At 38.6% G+C, this 13,568-nt stretch overlaps 2 protein-coding genes across 4 annotated transcripts in view; one reads left to right on the top strand and one right to left on the bottom strand.

The window, feature by feature from the left end:
• The first annotated feature begins 1,328 nt into the window (after positions 1–1,328).
• On the top strand, positions 1,329–8,744 carry ca6 (carbonic anhydrase VI). The gene is made up of 10 exons (XM_077514956.1): positions 1,329–1,530; positions 2,618–2,797; positions 2,927–3,075; positions 3,417–3,512; positions 4,376–4,442; positions 4,523–4,680; positions 4,917–5,043; positions 5,128–5,211; positions 5,312–5,344; positions 6,677–8,744. The coding sequence occupies exons 1-10, from the start codon at positions 1,440–1,442 to the stop codon at positions 7,309–7,311; spliced, it is 1,620 nt and encodes a 539-aa protein (XP_077371082.1). The 5' UTR covers positions 1,329–1,439; the 3' UTR covers positions 7,312–8,744.
• Positions 8,745–9,615: 871 nt separating this feature from the next.
• Positions 9,616–13,568, bottom strand: part of slc2a5 (solute carrier family 2 member 5) — an 11,998-nt gene continuing 8,045 nt past the window's right edge. For all 3 annotated transcript variants that reach the window (XM_077514954.1, XM_077514955.1, XM_077514953.1), the window contains 3 exons: positions 13,288–13,363; positions 13,040–13,167; positions 9,616–10,018 (listed from right to left, as the gene is read on the bottom strand). In XM_077514954.1, the coding sequence (XP_077371080.1) occupies positions 9,794–10,018; positions 13,040–13,167; positions 13,288–13,363 (429 nt within the window). In that variant the 3' untranslated portion in view covers positions 9,616–9,793. The remainder of the gene's footprint in view (positions 10,019–13,039; positions 13,168–13,287; positions 13,364–13,568) is intronic.

Raw genomic sequence — 13,568 nt, 5'->3', positions numbered from 1 at the left:
TTACTGGCATTTCCATTGATTTCAGTGGGGAAAGATGATCAATGTGTCCGTGTTTTGAGTCTTGAACAAAGTCACAGAACAAATTAAAGATTTGCTCAATTGTTACCAGAGATTTTACTGAACACTGTTAACCCGAATAAGTTAGCAGAACTACAAAAAAAAGAAAAAAGAAAAAAAGTGAGCTTGAAAACAGAAGTCCAAACCAAGTGTCCTCACAAGGGTCAAAGGAATGCTGGAGCCCATCCCAACTCTCTTTAGGAAGATAGGCGGGGTACTCCCTAAACTGGTTGCCAGCGAATCGCAGGGCACAGACAAACAACCTATGGACAGAGTGTTCAATTAACATACCATGCATACTTTTTCAAAATGTGGGAGGAAATTGGAATACCCGGATAAAACCCATGCAGGAGCGTGGAGAACATGCAGCCTCCACCCAGGAAAGGCCAGAGGGCCAGCTTCGAGCTCACAGCCGCTGCATTGGGAGGCAGATATACTAACCAGTTGACTATCATGCCGCCATATGAGCATATTTTTATAATCACAAATTAAACATAAATGATTATTAATCTATTTAAACCATGTAAGGAAATTGGGAGCAGATAATCATTGACAATGTCAACTGCAGAGTAAAATAAGGCTAAAATAAAATTACAAATTAACAAGTAAAATAAATTATGAAACATATACACAAAACAAAAACAAAACATAAAATATTGCATTACATAATTATTAACACATTTTATTATGTCTATATAATGTAATTTTATTTTTGTAAGTACGAGTATTACCTTTTTATGAAACAATAAAAACAAGGTTTTAAATCACAAAATAACTACATTTTATTAAGTTACAGCGAATTTATGTTTTGAAGTTATCCATACCCAAAACTATAGTTCAATTTAATCAAAATATACTAGTAAAAATTACTCACAAAAGCATACAAAGTTACACCAACTTTAAAAAAAAAAAGCTAAGTTAGTATAATAGTTTTTATACAACTTTGAGTATTGTGTATTATATATATATATATATATATATATATATATATATATATATATATATATATAAATTCAACCCAATTAATAACGAGTTGCCAAATCCAACTATTTTAATTTTACAACAGAATTTCTGAGTCTGGTATCTCCTTATAGCAAACTGTATTTCATAGTTTTCTTAGATTATGAAAGCCTTGCCTGCCTGTTTGATCTTCATTGAGGAAATGTATGCACGAATATTAATTAGCCTTATCATGCATATCTTAGTAGAGTGTTAGATAATCAGTTTCACTGCGCCCAGTCTCGTCACTGGGGGTCCTGCCTTTGGGCGTTTTCTGCAGAGGTTCAAGCGCTTCCTTTAAAAATCCACTCACTTGAAAAGTGGAGCGCAGTCCTGGTTCGAGGTGTCACATTTCGTGCGCAACAGCAATTCAAGACGCAGCGATGCGCCGAGACTCCCTCTTGCTCGCCGTTTTTTGGGTCACTGTCGTCACCGCGGGGGTCCCCCATGACGACATACACTGGACATACACAGGTAGGCTTTTTGTGTGTGTGCGTGTGTTTTTGGCATATTCACTTGAGAGCTATAGCGAAGAGAAGGGGGGGCGGATGGGGATAGGTACAGTACCTTACGTTCAGCTGAAATTGATGCGTAAAACCTGAATGGTCAGACGCTTTTGAGTGGGTGTAAATCGTGTAGTCCAGGGTATACGCGGGTATACGGAGTATTCTTTTTTTTAGTCAGTATTGAGTATTCTAAATCCGCCCAGTAACACAACACAACTTTCAGCCATTCACTATTTTTGTTCATTGTTTGTACTTTGTTTGATTCATAATAAATACATTTTGCATCGTTTCACTCTGCTTGTGTTGCTAAACTGTTCTTAATAAGTCATGATAATCTTAGTAATTATTATTATTATTATTATTATTATTATTATTATTATTATTATTATTATTATTATTATTATTATTATTATTATTACATGTTACCGTTTCTAAAAGAGGACGTTTTTCCGGACTACTTAAAAAAATTGTGAAAATTAAGAGTATATCCACTTCTCCAGGGACCACTTTGGGTGTAAATGGTCAACAACAACAATAGCAACAACAATAATGCCAATGATAATAATAGGGAGTGTTTATACTATACCTCCAAAACACCCAAAACAACTCGGCATTTCTTTGTCATAATAATAAGAAACATAATAATGGCTATAATCCTAATAATATCAACAAATGACTCACTAAATGTAGAATAGACACAGCAGCCACATGGTTAATATTTTTTTTTATTTTTTTTTTTACACTGCTGGGAAACAAAGATGAGTTGCAACAACATCAAGTTGGGCAAGTCCTGGCTGTGACTGCAACTTGTATAACTCAATAGGAGACCAAAAAAAAGAGAACAAACAACCCTAAATTGTGTACACAGAGTCACACCCTGATAAATCCTTTGATGATTTGGATTATAGCTGAGTCATGTTGTCTTGGGGTCCATTTCACAAAGCAGGTTAAACAAACTCTGAGACTAACCTTGAACAGCAAGTTGACTTACAATGAGATAGGAAACTTTTTGGTTACTGTACACATTTACGCTTAACATTTGATGTTTCACACAGAGGGCGCTTTGGACCAGATGCACTGGGCAACCAAGTACGCAGCATGTGGGGGTAAAAAACAGTCCCCAATAGACATCCAAAGGCGCAAGGTGAGACACAATCCGGATATCTTGCAGCTGGAGCTTAGTGGATATGATGCTCAGAAAGGGACTTTTCTCATGTCCAACAATGGACACACAGGTAAGTCGATAGTATATGCGTACGATAAGCCCATGGAACAGTTCTGCCCCTGAACAACAAAAATCTATGCTTTCAACATCTGTAAATGTAAACAGTTTCTTAATAGTTGAACAAGTGTTCTCCCATCAGTCCAAATTGATCTGCCACCCACCATGAAGATCACAAAGGGCTTGCCCGGAAAATACACGGCTGTTCAGATGCATCTCCACTGGGGTGGTTCGGACCTGGAGGCCAGCGGATCAGAGCACACCATTGACGGCATCCGCTACATGGCAGAGGTAGACCAAATAAAGCCTTCAGACGCAGCTTGCCTCCATTGAGACAAAGTAGCGATGGGCAGACGGCAGCGTTGTGCAGCACACGCTCCAGTGATGGTAACTCCGTGATGTGAAACGCAAACATCCTGCACACTGCAAAAGCATCAATTTGTCAAAGTGACAGTGCCTAAAGAGCTGTGGTGGCTGGGCAAAGTATGACCTGCTCTGTTAGCTAATTAGGCCCACTGTGCATTATTTTAACTAATCAAATAAATTATAAATAATAAGAATTAACTATGCTTCTATACAGCACATTTTCATGGTCCCTTGTTATTTTTTGTCTGTTCCTCCTCCTCTTTCAGCTCCATGTTGTCCATTACAATTCAGACAAGTACAAGAGCTTTTCGGAGGCCAAAGATAAACCAGACGGGCTAGCAGTACTCGCCTTTATCTACGAGGTACGTACTCTTTTGATTTATTGACTCACGCACATAAACGTTTCATTGTTATGCAAGATAAACTTGATAAGCTTTCAAGTATTTCGAGATAGACTGTTACCCGAAAAAGGTGCTGATGTGTCTTCGCTATGGCAACACAGCCTTTATCATCCCTTATGATATGAGCTCCAAGTGGTCCATGCTGAAGAGTGGTTGGTAATAATTAGAAAACAATTATAGTGGAGAAAGACCAGCGGATAACATGTGTTTTAAAATAGTGTTAATCTTGACTCTCTTGCTGAAAAGGTCACACACACTCAGGACAGCACTTACAAGACGTTCCGGCTCATAAAGCAACTTTTACTAGCAGTTAGCACATCTGCCTCACAGTCCTGAATTTCAGGACTCAAATCTCACCTTTACGGCCTTCCTACGGTTTTCACGTGCTTTCAATGCTTGTGTTTTTTTTCTCAGATTACTTAAACGTTCTATATTCCAAAAACATGTTAAGATCTTTAAAGAACGACTCTAAATGCCCATAGTGTGAATGTGACTTGTAGTGATGTGTGCTGACCAAGAGATGGCAGTATAGCCCCAAGGGACCGGGGGCTTCCGGGATTGTTCGAGACGATTCTAGATTCTAGAATTTCTCAACGTTGAGAAATAAAGGAAGCTAGCGGAGGCTTGCATAAACTCGGAATGCGAATGCTTCTTCTTTGAAATGGAGGACCAAAACACCACACGACTGTGAATGGTTGTTTGTCTATATGTACTGTACACTATGAATAACTGGCAATCAGATAGGACATCTCGCCAAAAAGTCACTTAAATAAACTGAATAGACTTTCTAAGCTACATCACTTATTACAATTAATCACTTTTAGGATGGGCATTTTGAAAACACCTACTACAGTGACTTCATCTCTAACCTTGCCAAAATCAAGTATACAGGTGAGTATCGTTTCGAATGTCATAGGCGTGCACTCACAAGACGTGTTTGAGTCCCATTTGCCTTCAATGGCCTGTGACAGGTCAGTCCATGACCATTTCGAGCATCGACGTGCGCTCCATGCTCCCTGAGAACCTCAACCATTTCTTCAGATATCAGGGATCCCTCACCACACCGCCCTGTTACGAGAGCATCCTTTGGACGGTGTTCGATACACCCATCACTCTTTCGCATAACCAGGTAGGCTGAACAGGGGAGGAATAGCGGCGGAGTTGCACCTGCTGGAGGGACACGAGCTCCCTCTAGTGGTATGTAAAAAGAATCACCGAGTTAAATATTAAGACTGTCCACGTTACAATTGCTTAAACTGTTTTAAAATAGAATATTGATGGATAGATGGATGGATCACATGTGAATTTACAAGCCGCCTCAGTATCAGGCTATCTCGTATCTTTTGTTGACTTTGTTGCATCCAGATCAGAAAGCTCGAGAGCACGTTGATGGATATCAACAACAAGACCCTGTTGAACGACTACCGCATCGCTCAGCCTCTCAATGACCGAGTGGTGGAGTCGTCTTTCCTTCCTCGACTTGGGAAAGGATGTGTGTATTTCATGAATTGTATACTTGACGGTTATTTGAAAATGGGGTGAGACAAATTATTGCCGTGTCCATTCACTTTACCAGCGTTCTGCCGACAAGATGAAATTGAATCCAAGCTGCAGAAAATCGAAGGCATGATAACATCTATCGGAAAGAACATGTACTCCGGTGAGTGCCGATTGGTTGTATAACGTTCAAAATAAATCCAAGTGCTCTTCGTTAACTCTTCACTGTTTGACTTATATGTTAATTGTTTGTGTGTACTTAGGTGGACGTCAACACTCGAGGACAACAAAATATGGTGAGCTCTTTTGTTTCCTGTTTCTGGCACAGAAAGTAACTTATGACTCCTGCTACCAGGCTGAAATTATTGGAAATGTACAACACATTGAATTATGACAGCATCAATAGCACGATCAGCTCTTTCTATAAGCTTTCTCTGAGGCAAATGGTTTAGGATTTTATAAGATTTTCAGGTAGTCAAGCAGATCCTGTAACACACCAGAAAATATCAGCCCTGCACCGAACAGCAGTTGAATCCCATCTCTACATTCAGAAGCGAAACAGGAGCAATCTGTCGCAATATGACTATTTTTAAAGCAGTTATTTGGGACTCATTCATGTGAAATTTTCACAGTTTGGACCTTGATACAGAGCATAAATGGAGGAAACCATTTTTGCTTGTGAAAATTAGTTGTCTTTAATAGAGCTGTCAAAATTAATTATTTTTTGTTTTGTTTTCAGAGCTCAGAATTGTTCATTTGGCAGTCTTACAGATTCAACATATCATATATTTTTAAAAATGTGCGTGTGTGTTTGAATGTGAATTCGTGTGATTTTGTGCTCATTAGTTCACCTGAAACCTAATGAAAAATCCCATTACACTTCACCTAAACCAGATACTTCATAGTCTCGCCAGAGTCGTGAAGTTCAGGTCAGGAGACCAAAGGAAAAACTAAAGAGAGGAAGGATAGATGAAGTAGAGTGAGATCAACAGACACCAACCTCCACTGATTCAGCGAGCAGTGGGAGGGAGAAGCAAATTCTTTGAATTTCAGTAGATGCTGGTGTGATGGATCTGGCATGCTGTTGTCATTCATACAACAGAATAGTGCATCGCCCCCCCACCACCCAATAAAATTTTCACTTAGTAAGCACAGTACATTTGTAAATACATTGACAGGAGATTATTATTTGTGACATTTTGTCAAATGCGTTGGCCCAATAAATTGTTGGGAAACTGTTCCAACATCCAGCAGCAGATGGCAGTGTCACCTGAGGTGTACAATTTAGAACCCAAATGCAGTCAAGACACAGGAGTGGGGAAATAGAGAATATTTATATACAAAAATACAAAGTAACAACAGAAAACAGGGCTGGATTCAGATGATCTTGATGAAAACACTTAACAGAGAAATCTTGGGAAATAGCAACTGTATAGCAGCTACAAAATAAAAATGACTAGACAAAATAAGACTGACTAATAACTCACATAGCAACTGTATCATCATGAGGGACAACATAATACAAGACCATAACAATACAATGACCCCATGACCCAACCCAAAATACAGTCATAACAGGCTGTGTATTGAATAAGTGACATCAAACCTTTTTCCCCCGTCTTCATTAGGACGTTACGCTTTGTTTCCTCTGGTGATGAACTACCAGAAGGAGAATGTGGGTAGTTACTCCAAGGCCCACCTCAGTCATCCGATGGACCTCGACTCCTTCACCATTTGCATGTACATCTTGCCCGAAGCGGAGAAGACGCACAACATCATCTCCTACGCCAGCGACGACGTCCACAACGAGCTGAAGGTCTCCATCAGTGTGGACCGAGACGGCAAGGAGGTTGGCCTCTGGATCGGGAACGAGTTCATCAACTTGCCGTACAACCTCAATTCCGACGGCTGGGACAACTACTGCATCACCTGGACGTCCCGCACAGGTGCCGTCGAGCTGTGGATCAACGGCAAGGTGGGGGAGCAACGCTACCTGAAAAGCGGTTACAAAATCACCCCCGGCGGGGTCTTCGTCCTGGGCAACGACCAGGATGGAATGCTGGGCATCTCCAACGGCGACGCCTTTGCAGGGAAGCTGACCGACGTGAACGTGTGGGACCACGTGCTGACCACAGCAAATATTCGCGACCAGATGGCATGCGAGGAGAACAGCACGGTGCAGGGAAATGTGCTCAGCTGGGGGACCACCCAACTTAGCCAGTACGGGGGGGTCCAGCTGGACAGTCAGTACAGATGCTCCTGAAATAGCCTCCTGTGGCACAAACCAAAAATTTGCAGGGGATAGGGGCTGAGACCTACCGCTAATGCCAAAAAGATTTAGAATTGCCAAATTAGTACATAAATATACCACAAACTATGATGCCAAACTAGTTTCATATATTTTAAATTTATTTTACATACCCTTCAAAAATGGCTTACAGTGTAAACTCTCCTAATTTCTACTAAAACAACAGTTACGTAACTACGATTCTATGAGTCTCGAACGACTGCCAGAGAGGGACAAAATAGAAATCCATGGCATCTACCCCATACGGTTTTAATGCCAGTTTATGCTGGATTTGAGAATGGTCGGAAGTCGGATGTAACCGAGTTTTTTTTTCCCATTTCCGACCTGAAAGAGTTCGAGGCGAAAGTAAACAACCAAAATGGTGGATAGTAATAAATTGTTTTTTATTTTGGTTCTCAAAACTCTTTTTTTTTTTTTTTTTTTTTTTTAAATCTCAAAACTCATTTTGACCTCCAGTAAACTTGCCTTCACGCAATTTTGCTTAATTTATTGTTATCTTATTTCATAATCATTCCATCCAGTTCAGTAGTTCAAAGTATAATTTCATGCAGGGAGATAGCGGCATACTGTCACGCACGTTGCATTACGTTATGTCGAATATTCGTGAATGAAAAAAGCTATCTAGTTTTATACTCGAGTAAATGGGGTATATGTCACGGAAGAGGCGGGACTTCCGACTTGTTTGGTTTCGGTCCGCGTTGCGAACGCGCAACCGAGCGGCACAATGTCAAAAGCACAAGTATTTTGACGCAACCCATACGTCACAAACTGAACCGGAACCAAAGCTGATGTGCAAAAACAGTCCCATTGTTTTACCATTCACGGTCTGTGGTCGCCATTGTAGAGTGACGTCACTTGTAGTCCTTATTTTCCCCGACGAATGTAGCATTTTGTTCCCGACTTCGCAAGTTGTTGTTGTTGTTGTTGTTGTTTTTGTATTACTTATTTCACACTTTAAAATACAAAACAATGAATACGAAGCTCAACAAAACAAACACAAATTCACTTCCAAGGGGTTATACAAGAGTCGACAATAATACAGTTTCCGTACACACTTCCTGGTTTGAACTCGGAAAGTCCGACTTCCGACCATCCTCGAATGCAGCATTACATTAGTGCGTTATAAAAAAAATAAAAATAAAAGCGCACCAAACGTGAATAGGGGAGCTTTTCGGCAAATTACAATGGATATGTTCCTTCCAAAAAAATGACGCTAGGCAGGGGATTGCTACAATCAAATGGTGACTCGTCTTTAAATGCTTCATTGCAATGAGTTAAAACTAGAGCTGTCAAACAATTATTATTATTTTTTAATCAGGTTAATTACAATTAATAAAAAGGCTTTATTTTAAATCAACATTTTTTTCCCGCCAAATTTAAAGAGCACCGGTTACATATATATATATATATATATATATATGTATATATATATATATATGTAACTGGTGCTCTTTAAATCAGGAAGGATAGATGAAGCAGATATATATATATATATATATATATATATATATATATATATATATATATATATATATATATATATATATATATATACACATTTTTCGACATTTAATGTTATGAGGACGTACAGTATTAAAAAAAAAAATTATCCTGTACTGCACACGCTCATCCTCCTCTTTTTCTAATCAGTTAATTACTTGCATAATTTGAAATGGAAAAACTTGACCCCAATAGTTTGACATGAACAAATATTCCGAATGTCATACACAAACATTTATTAAATTTACACTTTCTTTACTTTGATGCATGTTATGTTTAGTACTCAAACACAACCTGTGCTACTTTTAACCATCCGCTCTCAAGATCATCTGCGGGCAAAATTAATAGTGTGATTAATCTGCGTCAATACATTATTAATGATTAATGTGATAATTGTTTTGTGATTAATTAATTTGTTAACGCTTTGACTTTGGCAGCAAAAGATAAAAAGTACATTAATATGAGGTGTGACAAAAAGAAACAAGACTGGCAGCCACACTTGACTCAATACCGTTTGGCGCATGTCACATTGACACACAAAAGTGTGAAAGAAACACAGGTTGAGGAAAATGAAGATTGGCGCAGCAATTGACGGCGTGACCAAAGCAGTTAGTCATGGCTGTCAGTTTTGTTTTATTTATTATTTTATTGTTAAAAAAAAAAAAAAAGTCTCGACTTCCCCTGTAACGTCTACTACAGCTTCAGCCATGTATTTATCATCTTTGCATTGGGAATAAAGGGACATTCATGCCTCAAGAATTGTAAAGTTTGGTTATTTTTATTTTTCTAGAAAAGACATTGTACAAACATTCATTAAAAATACAAATAGAGGAACATGAAGAACCCAATGGGGGAAAAAAATGAAAGTACCATAATATGCAGTGTAATGCCCCCCAATGTGAGGACTTCCTCTCATGTGAAAGATCTATCGGCGTCTTCAAAAGGTTGTGACCTTCTCTACATCCTGCAGGTTTTCTTTGCTCTCTTTCAGCTGCGCATCGCCATCGCCCAGCTTGATCTCTACTCTGTTCCTCTCGGCAAACATCTGGCAGATCTCCAGGAAGGTCTTGCTCTTGGTCTCGGGGACAATCAGCCAGATGTAGATCAGCGTGGACAGACAAATGAAGGAAAAAATGACAAAGCTGTAGGGGCCCAGGCCTCTCTGAGGGGAGAGAGCAAACATATCTTCTCGTGACACTTTTTAAATGCTAGTATACAAAGCTAAAACACAAGTAAATATGTAAGAAACGGAGTCTCCAACAAATTGCGGTCAGGAGAGGCAGAGCATCCCTGTTCCATCTGTTGCATGTTAAGAGTTAAAGGAAGAACTAATAATAATAATAATTATTATTATTATTATATATATATATATATATATATATATATATATATATATATATATATATATATATATATATATATATATATATATACATTAATAAATGAATGGATGGTTTACGTTCATTAAATATTTGACACCACTCTGATTTTCCCAGTGTGGTTGTCTGAGAACCACCAGTGGTACGCAGACTCCCTCTAGTGGTCCCCGGAATATGCAGTACAGTTTAGTATTTGATTTACGAGCTTGTTCAGTATGTTGTTGGCAGTGTTGCCACAGTTACCTTGAAAAAGTAACTTAGTTACTTTACTGATTACTTGGTTTTAAAAGTAACTAAATTGCGTTACTGATTACTTGATTTTAAAAGTAACTAAGTTAGATTAAAAGTTACTTTTTTAGTTACTTTCAGCAGCTGCCGATAACACCATCTCAACATAAAAATAATGCAGTAGAAACGGAGTTCCAAATACTTTATTGAAAGTGCATTTTTAACATGAAAATAAAGGGTTTTTTTTATGAAAAACAAAATAGGCAGTCTCTCTTGACTTCTTGTAACGTAAATACTTTTTATAAAACAAAAAATAAAAATCTATCCAGGTTGAAAATGAAAATCCCCTAAATTCCTCTGTTTGTTTGTTCCGCTATTCCAGTGTGTACACATGTATCAGTTTAAATATTTATTAGTAGTTATTGACAGTTATAATTGTTTTTTGGTTTGTTTGTTTTTTCTCTTCAAAATAAGGATCAGGAAAACAAAAGGTTGATAATTTAATGTTAAATATAAATATTTAACCTTTAGACAGACACCAACACAATTAAACAGAATATTTGCACATTGTGAAGTATTTCAGAAACATAAATTTAAGACATGAAATAAACCTACCGTCCAGCCAAAAGAAATATGAAGCCACCTTATGGAACAATAAATCTATCAAACACATTTTAACCACTTAATATATGCAAAAATATTTCCAAAAGTTCATTTCCCTTTTTAATCAACAATTTTTGTATTTAACAATTTTTTTTCTTTTGTCATCACTTTCATTTTTGGTTAATGTATGACATATTTTTTTGTTTTTTTAATCTGAGACACGATGATGACCACAGAATCACTACTGTTTATATTTTGTTTTTTGGGCTGTCGTAATCGTGGGCACGTCTCAGTTCTCCTATCTGCTGCTCATGCTAGTTGTAGATATTGACAGGGAGCCACAAACTGAGAAATGAGATACTTGCAGTGTGCTTTTAGCTTAGCTGGTGTGTTGGCTGTGGGACATACCTGTGTCGTTTGAATCCATGCATTGGATCGTCACGGGAGTTATTCTTTTTGGCTCGCGCGCAGTACCAACGCCGGCCCGGGACATACAAGTGCACCGAGAGGACTCGATAGCCATGGGAAATACCGAGATGTACGGCACCGGCTTCTGCTAACTGTCTCCATTTGTATGTTGTCACTCGTTGCGCGCGCGCGCGCCGTGTCGCGAGCACGGAAACACGGAAGTAGCTTGAATGGTGATGCTACTGAAATGTAAACAAAACAAGTAGAGCACGGCGCAGAACTCTTGCTATTGTTATGAAAACCATAAAGCCTCACTCGCAACCGATACGGTCGTTTAGCTCCCCTTGACGAACGATGGTTCGGTCGAATCGTTTTTTTGTTCCACCCCTACTGAAAACGTAACTTGTCTGACGTCACTCCCCCTGGCGAGAGGGCGGAGACGACCTCATCCCATAATGCTTCACGGACCAGTTGAGGATGGAAATAAATTATTTTTTTACCACTTTTATGGTCCATAATGCACACTTTTTTTGTTGTGTTGTGTGCCTGTTGGTTAATAAAACTAGTAGTAAAAGTATCATCACTTTTGTTTTGAATGTGCAAACCATTCATGACCAGACCATGGCTGAATTCAGTGTGGTGATCAATGACTTCTGCCTCATCTTCGTAGTTAGCAGTAGTTGTTTGTGACGGTTACAACAGTGAGATAGCGTGCCTTCTTCGTGAAAATGTGGAGTAACGCATTGATTCTCTGGACAGTAACTTTAATCAGACTACTTTGTAGAATAAAGTAACGCGTTAGACTATTAGTTACTTTAGAAAGCAACTTTTTTGAGTAACGCGTTACTAAGTAACGCGTTACCGGCAACACTGGTTGTTGGGATTTATTATTATTATTTTAGAACTGTTTGCTTGTACATATTTTTTTAAATACAATGTTGATTCAGCTTTTCTGTTCAATAAGTGAGTTATTGTTTTAGGTACACTTAAAAAAACATTCCTATATTTAAGTGCAGTGTTATTGTTCAAACCACAATTTCTTTTAATGGTGGCCATGATGGTGGAACTTTGAAAGTTAAGTATTTTTAAAGGTGATCCTTGGAATCAAAAGTTTGAGGGGGGAAAAAAAAAAAAAAGGCTTGAGAGCATTCTACAATATGGAACGTTTTTCTTCAAAAACTATCTTTACAAAAGCCTTTTTATTTGATCATTTATGACTGAAACATCTTCTAATTTGTAGATTAACATCTTAGCTGTTCACAGTAGGTGCTCTTGTCAGCCTTTGGCCAATAATTCTCAAACTGGATTCGGGTTCGAATTTCCTGCCCTCCGTCTGCGGAATTGATGTCATGTGCGCACTGTGTATGTGAAGAAAGCATATGTGCAGTCTCATTTTTCGTCAACAGGTGGCAGTAGCAATTTGAAATGTAATATTCTACATTCAGTAGATTTAACTTTAACATTCAAAATATGCATATGCCTGCAATTAGAATTGAGATACTGTAAGTTAATATCAAGGGATGTATCAGTGGGATAGAGGATGAGACTCAGGTGGTGCAACTGACCTCCATAAAAGGGAACAGCAGGCCAACAGTGAAGTTGGAGAGCCAGTGGACAGAACCTGCCACCATGAAGGCAGCGGGCCTGGCTGACTGGCGGAACATCTCAGTCGTCACCACATAAGGGATGGGACCTACCGATGTGATCAGCCAAAGGGGAACATTTGAAACAGATGGTGAAACCTCAAGGTCAAACTAAGTGAGGGTGTCCATGTGTAAAGTATAAACGAATGCTACTGAATGTCGACACTCACTGGGTCCGATAGCATGACCGGTGATGTAGACGATGACACACGTGATGCTGATGTAGGGCATCCATGTCACGCTTTCCTGTGGAGTAACACAAGCAGGTTAACATGCAGATTATGGTATTATCGTCAAAACTGAACCCAATCCATCTCTATGGCATTATTCACTGTAATGGCAATGTTTGAAGTGACATTTTAACATTCTTAATTGTGATACAGGTCGAATTAAGTAACCCACTAAAAGAATGTAAAGTATAAAATGAAAAATAAAAAGTTATTTTCAACTT

Source organism: Festucalex cinctus, chromosome 2 (genome assembly GCF_051991245.1).
Source record: "Festucalex cinctus isolate MCC-2025b chromosome 2, RoL_Fcin_1.0, whole genome shotgun sequence".
NCBI classification, from domain to species: Eukaryota; Metazoa; Chordata; class Actinopteri; order Syngnathiformes; family Syngnathidae; genus Festucalex; species Festucalex cinctus.
The sequence above is the reverse complement of the archived record's forward strand: the minus strand, read 5'-3'. Positions and strand labels throughout refer to the sequence as shown.